The sequence below is a fragment of the Chelonoidis abingdonii genome, chromosome 7 (assembly GCF_003597395.2).
Source record: "Chelonoidis abingdonii isolate Lonesome George chromosome 7, CheloAbing_2.0, whole genome shotgun sequence".
NCBI lineage: Eukaryota > Metazoa > Chordata > Testudines > Testudinidae > Chelonoidis > Chelonoidis abingdonii.
Window position 1 is genome coordinate 104308279 of NC_133775.1, and position 24436 is coordinate 104332714.

The 24436-nt window shown below is 47.8% G+C and overlaps 1 protein-coding gene across 2 annotated transcripts in view; it reads right to left on the reverse strand.

The window, feature by feature from the left end:
• Positions 1 to 24436, reverse strand: part of FLT4 (fms related receptor tyrosine kinase 4) — a 97572-nt gene that overhangs the window by 26123 nt on the left and 47013 nt on the right. For both annotated transcript variants that reach the window (XM_032772240.2, XM_032772232.2), the window contains exons 3-10: positions 23677 to 23951; positions 14997 to 15109; positions 13936 to 14098; positions 12818 to 12957; positions 11767 to 11938; positions 10719 to 10836; positions 9614 to 9768; positions 8180 to 8342 (exon numbers count right to left, since the gene is read on the reverse strand). In XM_032772240.2, the coding sequence (XP_032628131.1) occupies positions 8180 to 8342; positions 9614 to 9768; positions 10719 to 10836; positions 11767 to 11938; positions 12818 to 12957; positions 13936 to 14098; positions 14997 to 15109; positions 23677 to 23951 (1299 nt within the window). The remainder of the gene's footprint in view (positions 1 to 8179; positions 8343 to 9613; positions 9769 to 10718; positions 10837 to 11766; positions 11939 to 12817; positions 12958 to 13935; positions 14099 to 14996; positions 15110 to 23676; positions 23952 to 24436) is intronic.

A 24436-nucleotide genomic window follows, 5' to 3' on the forward strand; every position in this document is an offset into this window, starting at 1 on the left:
AGAATGAGGCCAAATGGTGGCACTCCTCTCTGCAGGGCAGGGATTGAGAGCTCGCACACTCCTTTCATTGGAACCAATAGGATTTCCCAGGATGAGGAAAGCTCTCCCGGCAGCAATACTTCACACATCCATGGCGCTTTGCACCTGAAGGCCCATGACACTTCTGTGAGCTAGTAAGCGGAAAGTTCCTCCTTAGATGGAGAAACTGAGGCAGAGAGAGAGGATGCAGCTCTTAGGCTCCTGGCTCCCAGGCCACTGCCTTCTCCACAAAATCATCCTTCCCCCCAATGATGGAGGAGAGGGTGTAACATGGTGGCTTGCTCTTGAGCTAGGGCACCTGGGGCTCAGCCAGGCCTGATTACAGGAAAAGTCTCACTTGAGTCAGCAAATTCCCTATGAAGAGCAGCAGGTGGGTGCAGTAAGGGCAGGGATGCTCAGGAAAGTGAGACCTGAGAACACGTAGCAGCTGAGAACTACAAGCAGCAGCTGCAAGGAACAAGACTGGCTCCTGCAGAGACTTTGAACTGTGCCTGGCTCTGGGAAAGAGGGCTGGGGACCCCCATCAAAGGAAAAGAGACACTGAACTGGGGTTGGGGCATGGGGGGACAGTGTATACTGAAAGTGACTAAGTGGGATCCCAGGATATGTTTTAATTTCTTGGTTAAGGGACCCCATGAAGGAGACAATGGGTCGGAGTGCTACAGAGTGACCGCTAGCCACGAGGGACGCTCAGGTGGCAGCCAACTCTGCTGCGGTGGAACAAAGGCCAGTCATTTGTGCAATGCTCAGTTTCTGGCTCTGTTCCGGTTTGGTTTGCTCTGTAGCGAGGCCTAGATCCATAGTCTTCCTTCTAAGCCTGATTCACAGCACTGGGAGTGTAAACGTAACCACATGGCTTGGGTAATGTTAGCAGATCTCCCAGCCCTGCAGCCTGGAGTGCACCTGGTTAACCCAGGGGAAATGTCTCAAACACAGTTGCTGTAGGCAGCTAAAAGAAACAGGACTGAAGATTCACCTCCAGGTTATTACCGCTGACACCAGGGGTACAGGGGAGGGAAAGGAGTGTTCGGTCTTTGATCGTCCAGGAGTGCAGAACCCAGTGCTCATAGGGAACCTGAATGCAAACTGCAGCCAGGCCTAACTAGCTGTGTGTGTTTCAGAAATGAATGTGCACTAGGGCATGTGGTGAGGAGACGATGACCTGGTGGGTCAGGAAGTGGAGCTGAGCATGTGTTGGGAGCCGAGGTCGGGAATGCAGGATCCAGGGCCATCCGTGGGATTAGGCACAGAGATGTCTGCTCGCCACATGCAGGAGAGGGCTGTGCACTGAGAGTGAGCAGTGGGAGTCTGGGGTGCCAGGAATGAGGAGCAGGGAGTATCCATTGTCCGTGCAGGGGACGAGGTTCTGCAGAGTGCTCCCTGGTGTGTCTGCTGGTAGCACATGGCAGAGTGCCCTGCAGTGTGAGTGCCCGGGTGCAACATCAGGAATCTGTGTAAACAACAGGAAGTCAGGAAGAAGCCTCCTGCATCCTCTGGAGCTGCACTAAGCAGAAACATTGCGGCCTTGGGAGACAGTGCTCATAATTCATCAGCCCCTCTGCTTCCTGACAGGGCCACCAAGTGCTCACATGCTATTGGAAATACTGGTTTCCTCACCAGTGACAGCAGAACCTTTGTGGCCTAGGTGTCTGTGTCGATGCCCCATTTCCTCCACGCTCAGTGACTCTGCCTCGCTCATGATCTGCTCGCTGTTGACTCCTTTCTCCGTGTATCTCACTAGATGCATCTCCACTAAGTCGATTCCCCTCAAATGCTCTCCTAGTGCAGTTCCACTGGTGGAAGCAACAGCAGGTGCACTGAGGTCAAAAAGGCAGCTGGGGCCCCTGGCTGTTTAACCACTATGTCATCTGCTCTAAGCAGGGTTAGATACCACAGGGGTAAACATACCTGGGCCCTGTCTACACTAGTGCACCCACCGCTGCTCTCACTAGGACACCTGCCCTAGTGCAAACTCTACCAGGAAACTTTGCAGAAGAAAGTCTAACGTAGAGAGGCCCGCTCACTGATCCTTGACCTTTACAACCCATCCCGTGGAGGTCCTGTTTTCTAGAGACCTTCTTTCAGCCAAGCAAGGCTGAGATTCTCCTCAGAGCCTCACATGGCTCCTACTTCGGCCAGTGGGTCAATGCTGCAGTGGATGCACTCTTACACCCCGCAGCCTGAGCACATGACTTCTGCAGGGTTCCCAGCCCCTACTGCTCTGGTTGCAGAGTCCATACATGGAAGACTGCTTCTAGAGGAGCATATTTCCCGGGTGTAGTGACCCCCGGTGCTGTATGACTCTGTGCTACAAAGTGCTATCCAGATGTGGCCATTCATACCCAACAGTCACAGTTGGTCTGTTTGGTTCAGTATAATTTTCTAACCAACTTTCTGTGGCCTTCTCCTCTCGGGCTTTCCAGGCAATGGCAAGCTTAGGTGGGGAGAGCTGGCAGGTGGAGAAGGGAGACAGAACCTCAGAGACATCTCTTCCTACCTACTCTGTGCCAGCTGAGTAAACTCTCTGCACTTAAACACTGGAAAGCCACAGAGATTTGGCATTCTCTCCAGAAGTCAGTAGTCCTTTGTTCTTTGTGAGTAAAATGCCACCACCCAGTGCACATCCAGGGAATGGCATCTGCGCTGCTCATAAGCAGCGTGTGGCTTCAGAAAAAAGACAGGCGGGTATATTGTCTGATTTAGGTGAAAGGCCGAGATTACTTTGAGGGTGAATTTTGTGTGTAGTCTCAATGAAATCTTAGCCTTATAGATAATTGTGTAAGGTGGATCAGCCATACGGTGGATCTTGCCTGCATCATCACTGTGCTTAATAGCTGGAGGAGATTGAGGTCGTCCTAGTATCAGCACCTTCAGAAGCAAACATCCTTCATGTAAAGACAGATCACTTACCACTTTGTACAGGAACTGAATTTCTTTGAGAAGCGCGGTCCCTATCTATATTTTACTGTGGGGTACATATGAGATGAGGAAGGTTTTTTGTGGGGGGAAGGAGGTGACTCAATGGTGTAGCCAAAATGGATGATGCAGAGAACCATTTGTCTCCTATCATTCACCAAGTCTGAGAAAATTGGGCTAGGTGGCCATCAAATTGGATGTCTGGGCAGGTAGGAGATGGCACCCGAGTTGGTTCGCAGCTCTCAAGGGTCTCATCAAAAGTATCTCTTAGTGGGAGGTTGTGGTTGGAAGGAGGAGTATTGTGTTTGGTTCCTGCATCCTTTGCTGCTTCTGTAGTGGTTCATATCTGCCTTGGTAGTAGGCGGCTTGTGGCAGTGATGTAGGCTTGTAAGGCTGTCTATCATGCTTGCTCTTCAGTGCTGACCTACGTATATACCTGGGGAAAGAAGGGCTGCCCTGGAGTCTTTCAAGATGCATTAGTCTTTCCAGTAAATAAGTTATACTCATAACAGGGTGAATCCTCCACAGTGGATTGAACTTCCCTGGGGAAACCTGAAGAGAGCAGTCAGGATTTGTGACACATAATGATAGCAGTCACCATTGACCTGGAGGCTGTGTCAGCTGAATCAACAGCAGCCTGTAGAGATGTTCTAGCCACCAATCTACCCTCGTCAATAAGGGCCAGAGATTGTGCCCTGTTCTCCTGAGGAAACTTATCTTTGAATTCTGAAAGCTTTGAAGAGTTAGCAAAGTCATACTGTCCTGTGACAGCAAGGCCTGGTTCAGAACTGCAGGCTGGTAGATGTAAACTCCTTCCTTCTGAGGTGGTCCAAATGTCTGGTCCCTTTCCCTGAGCGGCACTGTTTCCTACTCTTTTCAGTGACAGCCTGAACCACCAAAAGAGTTTGAGGCAGGATGTGTGAACTAAAACTCTGCTCCTACTTCTTATCTGTACTTCTTGTCTGCCCTCTTAGGAGGAGGTGACCATATTGCTGGAATATGCCACACAACTTTGGCAGACTCTAGGATGTCTTGATTAATAAGGAGCACTACTTAATTAGGTCCCACGCTCCGCAAATATCTGCAGTCTGTGAGGTAGCCTCTGGACACTGTGGTCATCTGGTGGAGGTGGTGGCGCCACGGCAATCACCTCATCAGGAGATGATGATGGTACTCCTATTGGGACCATCAGTCCAGCTCTTCCTCCTCCTCTCCATGGGTTCCTGAGAGAGCTCTGGTTGATCTCTGGGAGGGGGAGGGGTGGTGTGATTCATGCAGAGACCACTCTGATTCAGAATATTGCATTTATGAGTCTCATGGTCCCCAGTACGGCCAGTGAGAGGGATCCAACATAGGCCGAGGAGGTCTCCAAGGCACAGGGTATCATGGTCAGGGTGTGGGGGCACCCCTTCTTACAAGGTCATTGCAGGCCCAGGTGATTCTGGATCCTCTATCTGGGCTCACTTCTCTCACTGGAGGTGATGTCAGTCCTTCCCCCATGTCAGATTCCCCCAAAGAGGAAAATGTGGCCTCCTCCAATGGTGGTGCTATCGGTACTATTGATATGGAAATATCTCGATTGCTAGAAGGAATTGGGGATTGACCTGTCCTGTAGAGTTCGTGGAGAGAGGGTGTCAGAATCTCCCTTGTAAGGACTGGGTCTGATAGGAGGGAAGATTCTGGATCTGAAAGGGTTATGATATTGTATGGAGTAGTGCACCTATCACCAGTCATTGGGGTGTGAAGTCTTCTCTCTGTGCACCTTTAGAGCTGGCATAGAACGGCCCTTGGAAGCCAGCATTTCCTTATGTGAGCGTGTCAGTACCGACGGTGCATGGGCTTTGTGACGCTGGCAGACCAGATGCCAGCTCATGCCAAGGCCCAGGGCCTCACTGTACACTGATAAATGCACAGTGGGAAACCACTCTGGTTTATCTCTGTGTTAATAAAGTTAAAATGGATATTAGCTTAATAAGAATGTGTTTAATGTTTAGACTTTATGGAATGCTCATAGGATACTGCTTATAATCTCTGTATCCCATGGCAAAAAGGTATATTGAGGGTTTGCATTGTAATCCTCTGTAATTGTGTAACTCACCAAACAGGAAAAAGCAGCATTAATTAAGGTAAAGTGCTTGTTTTGCATACAAGATGGCCCATTGACAGCAAAGGAGGCATTGTGGAACAAAGGACAGAGACCTTGTTGATTGCATTCCTAACTCTCTCCAGGAAGGGGAAACATGAACTCATCCCATCAGCTTGGAATCTGGGGAATAAAAAGTCCCTGACAAGGAGAGACTTGGTCTCTTTATGCTGTCTAGACTCTGAGGGCCGAAGATTCCTAAACATAAGCAAGAGATCCCCATGCTGCTCGACATGAGTCAGCCCTAAAGGATGCATAGACCTGCTTATAATAGACACTTCTCTTACTTTTATAAATTGAAGACTGTAACTCGTTTGTGTGTGTGTTTTTCCTGTTTTAATCTTTACATAATTCTCTTATTTCTGCTCTCACTTAATAAATGTTTAGTTAGTTTATTACAGGATTGGCTACAGGCACTGTCTTTGGTTTGAGATCTGAGTACAAATGACCTGGGGTAAGTGACTAGTCCTTTGGGACTGGGTGTAACCTGAATATTGGTGTGCTTTCTGGTGGAAAGTGACCACTTATCACATAGTGCAGCTTGCCTGGGAGGCAAAATAGCCTGGAATGGTCAAAGGGACTGGCTGTGGCTCCAGGGTAAGACTGTCACACTGCTTTAGGAGTTCACACATGATACTGGGTTGGTGAAACCTAATTATAGAACATACAACCACTTTGAGAGTTCTGCCCTGCTCTTTTACAGTCTGCCCCAAGGCTGGCATACATACTTGTGAGCCACTCCAAACAGCATGACAAAGTTCTTAGTGTTTGACCTTGGCAGGTACCGGTGATTGTCCCGGCCTTGGCTCATTTCTCTCCTTGCTTGGCAACAATGGTCCCACTCCTGTTAATGGTGCTAAGGTGGAGGGAACCCTTATTCTTCATATCACGACTCCTGTGCGTCCTTGGGCCTCCTGGAGCCAGGCATGAAGAATCATCCAACTTAGAAGGCATTGCCGATGCAGCCCTCCTCGTAGAGGTGTGGGATTTCTCTTTAGGCTTTTGAGAGGGCTCCCTGACATGGTGGTGAGCCTGAGAAGAGGAGTCTTTGGCTCTGTCTTTGCCTACCACTGTCTCAGAAGTGGTAGTGCCAGGTGGAGTGTTCTTCAACGCCTCTGCCTACTGTACAGGTGGCTCTGCTCGGCCTGGATCAAACTGGGGTCTCATAGCACACTCCATGAGATGTCAAGTATGACATGCATCTGATGAAGTGGGTATTCACTCATGAAAGCTCATGCTCCAATACATCTGTTAGTCTATAAGGAGCCACAGGATTCTTTCTGCCTCTACTCTATGAGATGTTTCCTAAATCTGAACTCCGTCACTTGCCAGGTTTGGCTGGGAAAGGAGTGACAGATACGGCTTTTAGCTTTTCTGAGGCAGCATACGCACCTCTAACGTTGGTTGTCAGTGACCGGGCAGGACTGAGGGTAGGACATACAGTTCTTGAAGCCTGGAATCCCAGGCATAATCTGTGTCCTGTACTGGGAGTGTGTGTGTCTGTGTGTGTCTGTGGAGAATCCTGAATTCTAACTAACTAAACTAACTCTAAAACGAATACCTAACTAACAACATTTATGTTTTACAACATTTACAGATTCGATGTCAGAGGGTTAGCTCCGTGAACATGGGAGGGTTATGTCTCAGACCATGTGGCAGAAGAAAGGAACTGGAGAGGCGGTCCAGAGCACAAAGAGAGGAAGAGTGCAGGCGGAAACTAACAGACACTGCTAGCAAAAATCTTCCTGTCTCAGGCACCTGGAGCGCGCGTGTACCTCACAATGGAATAGACATTGGGACCAGCACTCCAAGAATAATAATGCAATTCTGCTGCTCCCCCTAGCAACATGAATTGAAATGAACACATCCAGCAATGCAGCATCAGGGTTGCTAGGCGCAGATAGGACACGGGTCACCTAAGCAACAGGTGTTTCCTCACTCAGAGCCCCCTCTGTCCAGTACCCAGAGCTCTGCAGTAAGGATCCAGAGACATTCTGGGCTGCCCTTCCTAGCCCTCGCAGAGACAGCAGCTTTCTGATTCCTCTTTAGGATGTTTCTTTTCCCACTTCAGAGGTTAACCACTTAGATGCCAAACTGAAACACCACAGACTTCTGACTTTGACCTTTCTAATAGGAGACATGCGGGAAGCCAGATCTGATTCTAGATTCTGCATAAGTCATTGGTCACTGATGTTTATCACCTGTAAGACGCTGAGTTAGTGTTTGCCCCCCAGAGTAGGAATGAAGCAAGAGAAAACCCTTTGGTTTCCTAGTACTTTGTATTTCGCTGGCCGACTGCAAAAGCAGCATGGTCTAGAGGATTTCACCAGACATTGGCTCTGCCACTGGCTTATGGTGTGGCCTTGAGTGAGTCACTTGCGCTCTCTGTCTCAGTTTCCCATTTGTAAAATGGGGATAATAATACTCACCTGCCTGACAGGGATAATGTAAGGATCAGTTAAGGTGTAAAGTGTTAGGTCTTATTATGGCAAATGTCAGAGTGTTGAGAGGTCCATGACCTCACCGGAAGCATTGGAAGTAGGTGGATGAGGAGTCAGGAGAAAGTTACCAAGGTTCTGTGTTACAGGCTGTCAGGGGTTACACGTGACACATCAGGAATGCTCCAAATGTCTGTTTCAGGTAAGCTCAGCATCTCTTCTTCCATATCCAATGTGAATGAACAGGCTGAGGCAGATCCATATCAATCGGATCCTGCAGATTTCACCTCAGTGCATCACAGGCAAATGCTGGGCTGGAGCTTTGCGCCCAGCAGATGGTGAAACTGAGCCATAGGGAGGTGAAGTGATGTAACCAAAACCACTGAGTGACTTAGCTGCGACTAGAACCCTGACTCCCTGTGTTAACCGACAGACAACACTGCCTCCCCCCAACCAACAAATCACACCCAACACGCGTCACGCACCACTCAGATCTGCAGCCAAATGGCATAGCTTAGTTTTGAGTGGCTACTGGCTCCGTGTATACTGAATAGGCCCAAGGCCTTCTCCTGAGTGATATGACTGAGATCTTGGCACCTAGCGCTAGGAAGCCAGGGCCAAGATGGTGAGGAAGAGCACTTACAGACTACGTCGTGAGAACATCCGGCAAGGGCTCCACGGCCTCCACTGCCACTGGATCACTTCTGGTGCTGGGATGCCATAGACTGTGCAGGTGAGGGCCTGGTGGCTCCTACGGGAATAGATGCTCGGGGAAGAGGCTTCCTTCTCGTGAATGTGCGGAGGAACTGAAATCAGCAGAATGACAATATTTGTAATCTGGCATCAGCACTGCAGTCCCTTTTGCTGAGTCGTCGCGCCCAGACAGACCATCCTTCCTGTTCTGGGCTATAAAAAGACAGGTCATCAGAACACCCTGGCTTTCAGGGCAACTGGGTCTAGACGCAGTGACCTGCTGGGAGGCTCCAGGTGGTGCAATGAATTAAAGCAACAGTTTTTAATCTGTGGAGCTCTTGGGCCCACTGTAGAGGTGCTGTGCAAGCAGGAGTAAGTTATACTTAGCAACATTTAAAGCAAATTCTTCCTCTACAAGATTTCACCGGTGCCACTGTCTAATTGCTGCATGTATCAAAGCAGCTCCTCGCAGTCCTGCACTCCAGTCCATTCCTGCCTGTACCTCTTAAGCCTCACTTTCTCAGTTACAGTGGATGCCAAAAATACTTTAATTAGGGTTAGACCATCCCCACCCCTCACATCCCAGAATTCCATGCTCTGCCATATTGCAGGGATGCACGAGGGATCACATTCATCCCTGTTGTAACTCCACGGAATTGCACTGGGGTGAATCTGGCACAAGTACCTTGGGGAACATGGATATAAACCCAAGGTATCAAGTTTCTATTCTGCCCTGACACAAAGTCCTAGTCGGAATCAGTGTCACTCACCATCCTCAATCAGCTCTTCATACAGGAGCTTTTCTAAACCAGATCAGGGAGACAGCTGCAAATCCCAGCACATCAGCATCAGAATTTAGACGTGCATGAAGACAAGGATGATTGCTCATGGAAAAGAGGTCACCTTCATTTTCTATATTTCTCCATGTTCAGTGACAGAGAAATCTCTGATGATAATAATACCTAGCTCTTATCTAGCACTTTTCATCAGTAGATCTCAAAGCACTTTAGAAAGGGGATCAGCATTTTAGAGATGAAGGAACTGAGACACAGAGATGGGAAGTGACTTGCCCAAGGTCACCCAACAGTGGCAGAGATGGAAATAAAACCCAGGTCTCCTGAGTTCCACTCCAGTGCTCTGTCCACTAGCTCACACTGAAAAGGCCACGTGTATTATCTAGCTACAATTGGTGGAATGAGGAAAGAGGAGAGGTATAAACTTGGACTGCTACAGACTAGTGACATCCCCTGGTGAATTAAATACAACTGGCTAATGATTTCAGGGGAGTTACTCCAGGAATGAGTTTGGCCCACTGGGTCTAAGAACACCAGGAAGGTCTCTTGGCCAGTTGCCTCCCGGCGTTTTCTGCCTTATCCTTCCTTACCATTGACTATTAACTGGAGGCTAATGCGCTCCTCCAGCCCAGCCAGCCTGTTCCATAAAACTAAGGTGTAAGTCCCGGAGTTCTGTTCTGACACGTCTTTGATCTGCATCGAATAGGGAGATTGCTTGTTGGGAATTAACTTGCCGTCCTTGTACCTGCGGGGAAATAGAGAGCAAATGCATAGACAGAGAGGTACGGTCCTATTAAAATATAGCCAGAGGCCTGCAGGCGTTAATGCTGGGAACCATCTGGCAGCAAAATGTGCTCAGCGGGCTTCGGTCACTAATGCTGGAAGCCCTTTCAGAGGAGACTTACCAGGTTTCCCAAGAAAACAAGTTAGGGGGCAGCTCGCCGTCCTAGAGGTAAGAATGCTCCAGGTCAGGATGGGTGGAAAATACCACCACTGGTGTGAGTGGAGAATTCTGGTTGTTAGCCTTTTACACCTGCTTGGCATCGGTGCAATTGGTGACAAGTGGAGAATCAGGCCTTCTGCCTTTCTCTTCCAGGCTGCAGCAGTGACCCCAGCTGGGTGGTCAGGAGAGAGGCAGCACCAACGGAGCTCCCACGGGAGTTCAGTTCGGCCCCTCTGCTCAGTGCAGACTGGAATCTTTGCTGTCTACGTGCCAGGTTCCAGGACCTAACCTACCGTCCCCTCTCCCACTGCCCCACACCCAACCCCAGGAAGGCCTCCGCCCTGTTGTGTGTGAGGGCAGGTGTTGCACAGCAGCAGTGAGTGCTGGGCAGCCCTGTGGGTGCAGGTGCAGTGGGAGGAGAAAAGCAAATGACGAGAGAGCAGAATGTGGCCAAAACCAGAAGACTGCATGCGAGGACCAATTAGGAAGGTTTCTTCCTTGGCTGGCTGCCAGTTGGCTGGGAAAGAGCTAAGGGAGAGCTTTTCCATAAGTAGAAATTGCTGGGGTCCTCAGGCCAACCATATCAGCCAGCTCCTTCTGCTGCAGAGTGGCATGGGGATATCTCCCCTCCTGCAAGGAATTTCCGCAAGACCCTTGTTAACCCCAATCCCCCTCCCACCCCTTCCCTATACCCCTCTCTGTCAAGGATGGGCATGAAGGCTGGGGGACACAGACTAAGAAAGGTCGGTTACCACTGGAACTCTGGCGGGGGATAGGCGACCACCTTCACTGGCAGTTTCACGACTTCGTCTCCCGCTGTGGCTTCTATCACTGGGCCCTTCCTCCACTCCACGTTGATGAAGGGCTTCTCTGTAAAAGCAGGGCCATGCAGACAGGTGACAAGACAAAAAAGGGTAGAGGGGAGGGAAGCAGAAAGAGATCTGTCAAGCTGCTGAGCTGTCACAGCGGCAGAGATGTCACTTGCCCAGCAACCCGAGAAGGAGACTTTCTGAGACATTCATAATACTGTACCCAGCTCTTTTTTCATGCTTTTCATCAGCAGATCTCAAAGACGGTTAGAATCGTTATCCTTATTTTACAGATGGGGAAACAAACTGTCACAGAGAGGTGAAGTGACCTCCCCATAGCACCAGCAGACTAATAGAAAGCCAGGAATAGAACCCAGGTCTTCCGAGTTCTACCCCAATGCGCTATTCACTAAACTACACTACCTTGCCTTGTCAATAAAGTGATGTGACTCTGCGTCTCCAAGTGCGTTTGTACAAGTGTATGCTTGTCTGTGCACGTGTGTGGCTACACATATACATCTCTGCAGCGTGCACTCGTATGGGGGTGAGCCCACCCCCAGGATCACATGGGCACTGTGTGGTGATGCGCAGGCACATAGACGTACTTGTAATTTATTGCCAAGGATGTCTCAGCTCAAGTAAGTGTTTGCCTTGCAGTGAGGTTCATGCTATTTCACACCCAGCTTTCCAGAGTGATGACATGGGCACAAAGTGGTTGAATGACTTACTTCATGGGGGTGAAGGGAGGGTCACATACACTGAGTCTGTAGCTTAGCTGTTAGTGGAATTCAAGGGTCCCTGGGTCACGGGGATCCTCTAACCTCTAGATTGCACGCAACAGGCAATGCTTCAAAAATAGCTCTCCAGCATATTAGTGAACAAAAAGCCTCCTGATAATTCTTAGAATTCTCTTCTCCTTGGCTGTCTGTTTTTGGTCTCTTTGCCCACTGCCCCACTCCTGCTGTCTTGACAAAGCAGAAACCCATTGTACCGTGCACAATGACATCGATGCTCTCCTTGAACGTTAGCTCCCCATTGCTGGCCATGCACATGTATTTCCCCAGGTCCTGCTGGCTCACGTTTTGGATGATCAGGATGCTGGAGAGCTCAGTGTGGGTCTGCTGGGAGCGCCTCTCAGGCAGCTCAGAGACAGCCCGGTGCATCTGCCAAGAAGAGGTGGAAGGGGGTTAAAAGATAAATCAAGGGAACAGTTTGGATGGGTTACATGTGAGGCTCTTCACCGCCAGGAGCATTCAGTCTTCCTCAGTTACTTCTTCCCGAGTCATTGTCTAAAAGATGGGCAGCTCCAAGAGCTGCTTCAGCCTTTGAGCCATTATTGGGCTGGCAAAGAGCCATTCCTATGGGCCTAGAAATACACTTCGTAGTCTTGTAACAGGTCCTTTGTTATCACAGGCTCCACTCCAATCTGTGGGCCATTTGCCTGGGGCAGAGCGTAATCAGTTTGCAGAGCCCCCTCACTACAGTAATTCCTTGCAGCCTACAAGATGATATCACCCTTGAATAACATTCTGCAGAGAGAAATGTAGTCTGTGGCTATTCTCCCTGCAAACCTGCTCCTCTGTAGTTAAAGTTACCACAAGCTAGCAGCTATTTTTTGGGATGGGGGAGAGGGAGCAAAGGTTCTTTTGTTCACTAGCTTCTGCTGCAGAGTGGCAAAATGGGAAAGTTGGTGAATAGCAACCTAGTCACACCATCAAAATGGGATGCCCTGCCTCAGCCAATGACGTCACAGCACAATTGGTATTTAACTCTCACTGACAGCTCTGAAAGGAGTTTACTGACTGGTGAACCCCTTCCCAGCTCACTAACTGAGATGGGAACAGGATGAGCATTAAGCTTGGGGACCACATATCCTGCTTATCGGCCACTGATTTCTTTAAGCCAGCACAGAAAGAGTAACTGAATTGACTAGAGAGGCAGGTCTGAGCAGACATCCTGTAGAAACAGCCAGCACGGATTGTTCCTTAATAAAAGAGGTTTGTGGGGGGTGCAGCTGAGGGACAAGGGAAAGTTACATGTACCTGTTTTCCAGGATAATCCCACTGGAAGTTTACTCCAGCGTTAAACTCTGCCCACACTGTGCAGTTGAGGACCAGCTTTTCTCCCACTAGTAGCTCCATGGCCTTCTTAGGAAACAACTGGATATCATACAGCTCATTCCCTGATATAAAGAAGGTGAGAAAAATACATCTCTAAACTAAAGAAATGCCATTAACTCTTTGACACTGGGATCTGGAACTCTCCATATAATGCACTTCGGCTCCCTGGGGCTTGCAATTCAGCCCATCCCATCATCCCTTCACCTCCCTGTCCCTGCTTCATTCTATGAACATCTGCGCCTGAAGGGGACAGTGATGGGTAAAGCAGCAACACCAAAAGGAAGGAGAAAGTGACCTTTCTCCACGTCCAGCACTGCCTGGTCACTGACTGTTACCAATGCAGACAGTTGTAAGGGGATCATAGAGTGCATGCTACAGCATGGAGTGCTGCATATATACAGCACAGCTTGAATACTATAAATCCAACATAATGTCATATAGTACAGACTTCTGGACGAGGCTAGTGCCATCATACTCTGCTAGGACTCACCTCTAGAACACAAGATTTGAGAACTGCAGCACCATTAAAATTGCCCCATTTGCACTTAACCAAATCTCTAAGGGTCAGATTCTGATACCCCTCAATTGAGTAATACCTTACTCTATGACTAGTCCCACTGAATCCAATGGGACAGCTTAAGGGGTAAGGTGCCACTCAGTGTGAGTAAAGGTATCGGGATCTGGCCCCTTAAGTGGTCACTGAAAAGATGCCTTCTTAAATTAGAAAAGGAGCCATTTAGATTGCATGAGGAATTCCTCACTTTTCTAAGCGCCAGTGATTCCTGGCTGGGTGGTGTGTTTTGGGTCACCAAGAATTAATTCGCAATGAAATGTTCCCAAATGGACTCTGAAACCCACCCACATTAAAATGAATGGGCAAGTTCACCACCCTGCTAAGAACTTATCACCATCTGCCCATTTGCAGCCCCACCAGTACATCCCATCATTTCTCTCTCCAAGTTTTTGAGGAGAAAACTAGTTTTCTTTTTCCATTGGTAGCTGAAATTCTAGAGCGACCTGCTGCCCTGCTCCAGCCTCACCTGTGACGTGCACAATGAAATAATTGGACCTGAAGAGTTTCTTGTCAATGATGGTTTCGCACTGAACAAACAAGGAGTCCCTGATCAGGTGAGTGGGGACCAGCATCCCCTTCTTGTTGTCCCAGAGAATCCTTCTCCCGTCTGGGTAGATAACGGAGCTTGGCTGCAAAAAGCAACATTTTGCAAACTGTTTGCAGAAGAACATGGTGGCAGCATTCCCTCGCCAATCCCCTGTTCTTCCAAGGCTAACACATTCCATTTTTGTTGGCTGGGCAGAATAAACGCAACGTCACACCACACTGGACTCCTGCCCTCTCTTCCCCCCACCTCTTTGTCCTATAGGAATCCCAGCATCCTCTGCTGCCTGGGAAGTGACCATAAAAGTATCCATGCAGTTAAGCTCACAGTCTGCAGAATGGGACTGGAACTTCCAGGAATGGAAACAGATAGTGATAACTAAGGAAATTGCTGCTGATTCCCCAACCATAAGCCCAAATGGGATGAAGGCTGACCTCGTGTGGGGTCCTTCCCGGGCAAGAGAAAGGCCTCTGGCCCCCAAAGCGTCCCAGGAGGCCTTTGCACAATAGTAACGCTCATCCTGGAAGGATGTATTAGCATTGTAAAAAAGTCACAGAGCAAGCTGATAATAGAATTGTTTTTAATCAGCAGTCCCCACAAGTACAGGCGACTGTCCCTTGGGAACACTGACCACCAAGGGTGTTTGAAGACCAAGGAGCTAAAGGTAGCAGAGACAACAATGAACAGGTCTGGATGCTATTGGGAAATGCTACTAAACAAAGATTTTACAACTTCAGGGAAGAGGAGCAGATCTAGCAGGAAACTCACAGGCCACGCTGCAGGGAATGCCCAAAGCAGCTGGTCAGCAGAGCTTGGGTCAACACAGAAAATGAGGAAGCTGGCAGCTTGCATTTTCCATGGAAAACCCACCCTGTGCAAAAACTGCTCCTGCAATGTCTATCCTGCTCCTTTTCAGCCAATTAAAAATGCATAATAAAGGAGATATTGTCTATACAGGAGCCTCATCCAGGCAGGTATCTTACCAAAATCAGGGTGATGTTAAGATCTGGGATGGATACCAAGCAGGGTACCCAGGTGTTCTCTTTCTTGTTGATGAGGAGTGTTTCGGGTCTGTTGATAAATGGTTGCTCGAAATCTGAGAAAGAGAAGTGAAGAAAAGAAAGAATAAACAGAGGCAGGAGAAGAACAGAAGGTGGAGAAACAAGAAAAAGGTAAATTTCAGGCATTTGTTAACTCAGCAAAAGCTTGCCAGAGGTAGCGCTGCTGAGCCAGACACCCTGACTATTCAGGGGCTGGAAACAGGGGCGGCTCTAGGGATTTTGCTACCCCAAGCATGGCAGGCAGGCTGCCTCTGGTGGTTTGCCTGAAGAGGGTCCGCTGGTCCCGCGGCTTTGGCGTGCCTGTGGGAGGTCCTCTGAAGCTGCGGGACCAGCGGACTCTCCGTAGGCAAACCACAGGAGGCAGCCTGCCTGCCACCCTTGCGGTGCCGGCAAAGTGCTCCCCACGGCTTGCCACCCCAAGCACGCGCTTGGTGTGCTGAGGCCTGGAGCCGCCCCTGGCTGGAAAGTTTAAGAGACTTCTTGTACCTAAGACTTGGGTGACTTGCCACTGAATGGCCTCTCAGCATCCAGCAGACACCAAGCGAGCAATCAAAGGCAAAGCAAAGGAACTTGGTAGAGGCAACGCAAGGAATCTCTGAAATTCAGGCCTAGCCTGCAATTCATCTTCTGATATCACCATGAGCCTCCTAGTTACAGGATACCCCACCCTTCATCCAGCCAGTCAGGGTTGTCCATGTTGGGTGTTTCCTCTCAGCCCAATTGCCATGGCACTTGAGTGGGTTTTTCTGAATTTTTGTAAATTTAGGAAGTGATTGCCCCTCTCCCCAGCTCTCTACAGGTCTCTCTTTCTGGGCCCTTGGTTCAAATCTACCTCAGGGGACTTTGTGAAACAGGCTCTTCTTTGCCTCAGTTCAGTCCCTGGCTGGCTCTTCCCCTAACACCCAAATGGCTCTGTGTCACTGGGCAGAGCTAGCCGGGATGTGCAGGCCCAGAGTAAAGGCAGCCAGCATGACCTTCCGGCCCGAGGAGGAGGTGATCTGCAGCCCAATGGCATGCAGATGTCATCCTGTGGAGATCCCGCCCGGTAGATAAACAAATGAGCTGAGATTTCCAGGGCTTCCACCCAACCTCCTCTCAATTTTCACAAGCACAAATATTGACAGGAAAAGCAAAAACACCAAGTACACAGAATTAATGTTTGAAGCTGTTTAATAAATGCAGTTTCTTAGGCCAGGCCTGTCAGAGCCACACGGGATCCTAGTGAGGGCCTCCAAAGGAAGATCCAAGAAACAAGCGCCCCATGGAGGGGCTGCTCTCTCTGTTCTGCTCAGCATACTGCTTGGATCAAATGAGAGAAGGTCCAACATGTCAGGGACACATCTAACCACTAGCGCATATGGCGCTTCCAATGACATGGGGGGGGGGTGTCCAATTCTGTGGCACTGATAATGTTTTCTGTAAACATCGTTTCATGACTCAGCATTTCTGATGTCACTCCAAACAGCGGGACTGTATAACTGGATGATCCAGCAGACTGGGAATGGGCTACAGAGATTTTCACTTCTAAATCATCCATTCAAGTCCAGCCAAGGGCCACAGTGAGAGAGAGCTGAGAGCAGCTGACACATATTTGCTGGCATATAGTGGTTGCCATTATTATCTGGATTGTGGTAGCACCTAGGAGCCCCAGTCATGGACCAGGTCCCCTTTATGCTAGGTGCTTACAATCTAAGTAAAAAGATAGAGATTCCCAACCTTGTCTAAGATGCATTATTTCCTCTTCCCTCTGTCTATAATTAGAATAGGAAATAACAGATGTAACCGTGTGGTGTCCGTTGGCGAATGTTGACTTTTAAATGGCAACCACTGTACTATGTGTGCAATAAGTTCTAGTGGACATGGGTTCACATAAAATCCATTACCACAATTAGGCCTTTTTTGGGCAGTCTCAGTCATAACAAAGACAATGTAACTCACACAAACGCCATGTGGCCACTGTCATCCTCGAGCAGCTAGTCCACATACACAGATGCTACAACTTTTGTGCTGCACAACCTGTGTTTTATAGTTTGGGCAGTAGAGACTCGTGCTTTTAAGTCCCAGGGTCAATCCCAGGATACCTTAACAAGAACTGAAGAGGCCTAGAGACCAAACTCTCTTCTCATCCCTAATAGGTGTTCTCCTACCAGGCTCACTGGTAGGGGCAAGGTGGGAAGTTTGCACTGGTATTGCTCATGTTCACCTGCACTGAAGCACAGCGTTTTTCTGTTGCCCTTGCCAATACGGGGACTTTGCAGTGTTTTTCTCCCATGAATTTCTTTGTTGTTAAATGCTCCTGCCAAAAGGTTCAGTTTTAGGGATTACTTCATCATTGTGGCTTTACATGATAGTGCCTTTAGGATGCACATGAAGAATAGCCACTGATGTTCATATGAAGGACTAAGGCAAGATTAGAAGAGGAGACAACTAATATTTGGGATGGGAATTCCTGCCAAGTCTCTTCTGCTGCTGGCTATTGTTGTTTTGAGTTTGTTATGGAAGGATCTGTTCTGAAATATCAGCATCAGCTGCCCAGCTGGGTATTTGGTGCTCTGCAGACACCAGCCGCATATGCTTAATTGGCCACTCTAAAGCTACACCAGATCCTACATATCCCGTGTCTAGAATCTACATTGACGCCAGTGTCGCTCCAAAGTGAAGGCAATATCCTTTGAAATGTCTGTGTTGTATCTGATCTTGTCTGGCTTCACTTGTGCAATCTTCCCATTTGGCCTATGGGAATATTTCTTACTTAGGGTTGTGGTGGATCTTCAAAAAGACCTAGGTTTGCTGCATGAATTGCTGGGTGAACTGAATTGTTGGGTCAGACTAGATTATCACAATGGTCCCTTCTGGCCTTAAAATCTATTACTATATTTACCTGGGTCCCTACAGAGACTAGAACCATAACTTCCAAGGGAGATGAGGTTCCCCTTGGCATAGCACCTTATGTAGGGCCATGGGTTAAGATGTCTGTGACCCCTTTTCCTCATTACCCAACGACTAGAGCGGTCTTTTTAAAACAGAAGTGCCCAAATATTGCACAACTGAGAGCCACACTTGCAACTTGCCAGGAGTTTGAGACCTGCACCAGTGTCTGAGTGGGCCCAGCCAGAATAAGCCCATTCCATTGACTGCCGCTGGTATAATATGTGACAACGATTGCCATTAAAAGGTGGGTGTTTGCCAGCCCTCAGCACACAGTGGTATCAGATATACTGTGGTCTTTCACTCCAGTTCAAAAGAGGGAGTAGCTGCAGCTGCTGCAGACACTGTGGCATGGCAACTCAACATCAAAGACGAAGGTTGCCACGGCGCCCAATTTAGGATCACGCAGCTTAGACTTAGGGGTATTCTGTTTTAAAATTCAATTTGCATGGAGCACCTATTGGTTCATTTTCACGGGCTCTTTGCCCTACAGGTCTGCTGTCTTTGTGCTCAGGGCGGCAGATTTGTTTGTGAATTTGAACACAGCCCTGATTCCTGTCACTGGCCCTTCGCAGAGTTTTGGAGAAGGGGAAGGGAATAACTATAGCAGATGAGACACCATGAGATCTCCTTTGAGTTCTCAGATGGCAGCATTGATCTCAGTTACTAGGTGGATCACTGCCAAGGAGATTGTGATTCATGTTCTCATTTTCTTGTCTGACCACATCACGTGTTGTGTATAACGCTGTCATAATGGGTGGGCTGGGACTCATTTAGCATCTTCCTCAGCCATAGATACTAAGGCCTCTGAGTCTAGGGGCTGCATCCTGTTCTGTTTGTTATAGGCACTCTGTACGTTTACAGCACTCACTAAAAAAGTGTAATAATAAAATAATAACCCATACATACACACACACACACGGGGAGAGAGAAGACCTGTAGAGTGTTAATTTTTAGTGCTGAGTGTAGATGGTCAGATCAAAGCAATAGAAGGTCCCACGCTTCTATCACAGCACAGACATCCTCCCGTTGATTCTACAGAGAGCTCTAATGTGAAAATTTATGTTGAGTGATAAATTAGTGGTTTGATCACCGTCTCTCTAGACTTCTCCAACAAATAAATCAGCCCTCCCTAGCTCTTGGGATGGAGCTACAGAACACAGAACAACTCAGATGGAGAAGAGCAGAACTTTATCTGGAAATCCTACAACTGGCAACTCACCAATGGGGATGATGAGGGGAGGGGGGAAACATTCCCTGGTCACACGTCAAATTCCAAGTATTCTTTAGGGTTTAAAAATTATAGGCCAAAGTTTTAAGAATGGATGTCAAAATCCATATGCAAAAAAGGCTCTTGCAAATGCACCCGATTTACTTTACATGTAAGTCAGGTATAAATTATGCACATTGTTAGCTAGACTCTCAACCAGCCATCTAGCTAGGTACTTATACAATCCTTGCTATTATCATCTGAGCTGCCATCCCACATTTATGCATTAGCCTCCCAGCACACCTCTGACAAGGGAAAATATCATATTTTACAGACAAGGAACTGAGCCACAGAAAGGTCAAGCAATTCACCTTTGGGAACGTGTGTCAAAGCCAGGAATTGAACCTCTGTTTCTAGACTCCTGTCTAGTGTCTTAACCACAAGACCATCCATCCTCACTGTCAGCTGCATAGATTGATCTGTTTTGCCACTGCAGTAACTGCACGCTCAGACGCAGCCAGAATGCTGTGTGCCACTTTTTGGCACTGATCTGGGCCTTTTGAAAATTTTGTCTCCTATTATCATGACTCCTGTCTTATGATAATGGCACTGGCTAAAAGAGGGAGAAATAACTGTATAGCTGAAGTAAGCCAACAGTTTCCAGTGGACAGACCTTTATCTTAACAGCATCCATTTAAAGCCTTGCAGTGGGGGAGTGGGGGAGGAACTTGGCAGGATGCAGAGAGTATGTGCATCAGTCTTTCGCCTCTGCAGACCTTCAGATTTGAATTAGGTCTCATGCTTGAGTGGGACAGTCTCAATTTCATCCTGGGAGGACAGTCTGCCTCTCCATAAAACACCCCAGAATTCTGCAGGACTGGCAGCCTGTCTCTGCTCAGAGGAGGTCAAGACTGCTCCTCTGAACAGAGACAGCCCGCCAGTCCTGAAGAGAAGAGAGGGCTACTTATCCAGACCGATAGAACTGGCAGAGGTTTTGGGGGATCCTGAACCGGGACTGGCACAGAAAGAGGTATTACATGTCAGGGCTGAAATACACTGGCAGAGCAGTGTATGGCTGGGTTGCACACCATCTGGCTGCATTGTGTCCTGCTCTCTTCAGTCTGTTGGTCCAGCACTATATTGAGCATTACAGTTAGTCTGGCTCTGTTTCTTTGACAGCCCCCAAGTAGACCAGAGGCTAATTGTTTTATTTATTTATGTATTTTACAGATAGAGCTTCTCCAAGGCCCAGTGATCTGCTTCTAGGGCACGGCAGAGCTGAAAATTCCTGCATTCCAGTCGGACTGGAACAATCACCCCAGGCACCAATGTAATTGAATTCTGGCCGGAGCAGAGCTTCAGCAATCCCCCAGAAGTGGACGGATATTGATTTGCTCTCAGCATGGGGAAATGGCCCTCGCCCCACTTTCCAAGCCCTCTGGATTCCAAAAGCCTTTTGCAGACAAGAGGATGAGCATGTTTATGGAGGAACCTTTCAAGAGAGGAGGTGTGAACTCAGTTCTGTCCAGCTGCTGCTGGAAGACATGTTGTGCCTGAAAGCAGGGTTGGACTTTTTTCATATTTCTGTCATCGTTATCAAGCTTTCCTTGAATTTCTGTCTTTATCCCTCACTCAGTCAGACTGACCTTCACTACTGTCTGTGTCTTGTGATTAATCCAGGGCTGTTGACTAATTGCATGCGATTAACTCATGCGATCAACTCAAAAAAATTAATCGCAATTAAAAAAAATTAATCACGATTAATTGCACTGTTAAACAATAGAATGCCAACTGATGTTTATTAAATATTTTTGGATGTTTTTCTACATTTTCAAATGTATTGATTTCTATTACAACACAGAATACAAAGTGTACAGTGCTTACTTTATATTATTATTTTGTATTACAAATATTTGCACTGTAAAAATGATAAACAAAAGAAATAGAATTTTTCAATTCACCTCATACAAATACTGTAGTGCAATCTCTTTATCGGGAAAGTGTAACTTACAAATACAGATTTTTTTTTGTTACATGACTGTTCTCAAAAACAAAACAATATAAAACTTTAGAGCTTAGAAGTCCACTCAGTCTTCCCTCTTGTTCAGCCAATCGCTAAGAGAAACAAGTTTGTTTACATTTACGGGAGATACTGCTGCTTGCTTCTTATTTTACAATTAAGAAATTAAGAACAGGCGTTCACATGGCACTTTTGTAGCTGATGTTGCAAGGTATTTACATGCCAGATATGCTAAATATTTGTATGCCTTCATGCTTCGGCCACCATTCAAGAGGACATGCTTCCATGCTGATGATGCTTGTTAAAAAACCAAAGTCTTAATTAAATTTGTGACTGAACTCCTTGGGGGAGAATTGTATGTTTCTTGCTCTGTTTTCCCTTATTCTGCCATATATTTCATAACAGTCTCGGGTGATGACCCAGCACATGTTCATTTTAAGAACATTTTAACAGCAGATTTGACAAAACACAAAGAAGGTACCACTGTGAGATTTGTAAAAATAGCTACAGCACTTGACCCAAGGTTTAAGAATCTGAAGAGCCTTCCAAAATCTGAGAGGGATGAGGTGTGGCGCATGCTTTCAGAAGTCTTAAAAGAGCAACACTCCGATGCAGAAACTGCTGAACCTGAACCACCAAAAAAGAAAACCAACCTTCTGCTGGTGGCATTTGACTCAGATGAAGAAAATGAACATGCATCGGTCCAGGGCTGCCGGGGGGGCAAGTGGGGCAATTTGCCCCAGGCCTTGGGCCCTGCAGGGGCCCCCACAAGAATATAGTATTTTCTAGTATTGCAACTTTTTTTATGGAAGGGGCCCCTGAAGTTGCTTTGCCCCAGGCCCCCTGAATCCTCTGGGCAGCCCTACATTGGTCCGCACTGCTTTGGATTGTTATTGAGCAGAACCTGTCATCAGCATGGACACATGTCCTCTAGAATGGTGGTTGAAGCATGAAGGGACATATGAATCTTTAGTGCATCTGGCACGTAAATATCTTGCGATGCCGTCTACAATAGTGCCATGCAAATGCCTGTTCTTATTTTCAAGTGACATTATAAACAAGAAGCGGGCAGCATTATCTCCTGCAAATTGTAACCAAATTTGTTTGTCTGAGAGATTGGCTGAAGTAGGACTGAGTGGACTTGCAGGATCTAAAGTTTTACACTGTTTATTTTTGAATGCAGGGTTTTTTTTACATAATTCTACATTTGTAAGTTAAACTTTCATGATACAGTACTTGTATGAGGTGAACTGAAAAATATATTTCTCTTTTTTTTGGGTGCAAATATTTGTAATAAAAAATATAGAGTGAGCACGGTACACTTCATATTCTGTGTTGTAATTGAAATCAATACATTTGAAAATGTAGAAAACATCAAAAAATATGTAAATAAATGGCATTCTATTATTAACAGTGCGATTAATCTCATGATTAATTTTTTAATTGCATGATTAAGCATGATTGCTTTTTTTAATTGCATGACAGCCCTAGATTAATCATATCCAGGGTTTGAAAGCCCTGATGCAAGTAGGCAAACACAATTGCTCCTCTTCACCCAGATGACTAGGGATGCCACCAGCCAATGGTGATCTTTCATACAGAGACTAATTTCTTACTACCCACCCCTCCATCCCAGCTTGTACGTATTCCTGTAGCCAGGCAAACTCTAACACCGCAGAACTTTCTCAGGTATAGTGATGCTGCCATGTCCCTGTATTATCACAGAGCTATGTAATCTTAACCTTGTCTACACAGCAAATGCAGTGTGGACAGGCATATCAGTGCTCACTTTAGTCAATTAGCATGGGTAACGCTAATACTGGAGACACAGCGCCTAGGGCTTTAGTACAGTATAGCCACCTCAGCACAAGCCCGCCGGGGCCCCGGGTATGTACTGGGACTGTTGGCTCATGCTGAAGTCTGTGCTGCCACGTCTACGCTCCTACTGTTACCTGTGCTAACTAGGTTAAAACTAGTGTGGGTATGTCTACGAGTGTTACCTGCACTGGCGGTGCAGCTGTACCCTGAGTATGCCAGCATGGGGTGCTGCCAGCCTATGCTGAAGAGATGCTTGGGATTGACCTACCAGGGAGCTCTGCCGAACAGAAGCGAGGTGCACTGGCAGAGCTGTACAAGAGGACTAGCAAGGGTACTTCAGGTCAGGACAGAGGTGAAGTGGTAGAACTGGGGAGTTTATACAGATCCCTATGTTGTCTGGTTCTAAACCTGTGCTTGTCAGTCTCCTTTTAGAAGGCAGATGACCCTTTCCCATGCACACTGAATCTAACCACTCAGCCGCTTCGCCTTGGGCTAGTCCCCCCCACCTGCTGTGATAGCTACTTCCCATGAAGGGTTTTAAGGCTAGCATGTGGGCCAGCCCATGAGCTCACCCAGGCCGGGTCTGGATTACAGCAGGTGAAGCTGCACAGTCACTGGCTTCTTACCTCTCACAAACACGTAGATGCTGAGCGCAGTGGTGCCCTCGATTTTGGCACTGATGTACTTGTAGTAGCACCGGTAGTAGCCTGTGTCATTAGCCTGGGTCCCGGTCAGCACTAAGACCTTGCAGTAGGGCTTTGTGTCGGAGCCCTCGCAGTCCTCCTCCCTGATGGTCTGGCCGCCACTGAGGTTCACCAATATCACTGTCTCGTTCTCCTTTTCGCCCTGGTCAGGGTCCACCAGGCCCCCAGGCCACGACCACTCCAGGGGGTGCTGCCCTCTTTATAGAAACAAAGGGAAAGGTTAGCCAGTGACCAGGAATGGCAGAACCTGGGGGGCTGTTCATCCTTTCTCAGCCTGTCCTTCATTCATACAAGAGTGTGGCTACTACCCTCACTTGCTAGGGCCATCTTTTTTCCCTATTTCTCCTGTGCGGATTGGGAAAAGGGGGCCCCAGGCACCAGACAGCTGTTCCTGTTTTCCCCCAGGACAGCCAGATAAGGTGTGCCCATCCCATGTCTGCACATGCCTGGAAGTGCAGGCCATGAACGCCACTGGAGGAACCATCTTGCTCCTTGTGGGGAGGAAAGGGTGCAGTGCGATCGTGAAAGCATATAGCTCCATTAGCACCCCCAGTGACACACAGGAAGGTGGATATATCCCATTGCCATGGGGTCACCTCCACGGGGAATTTCATGCTCTTAAATATCAGTTCACTTTCAATAGGGAGTCTACCTGTCTCTAGTTCCCACGACTTTATCTCAC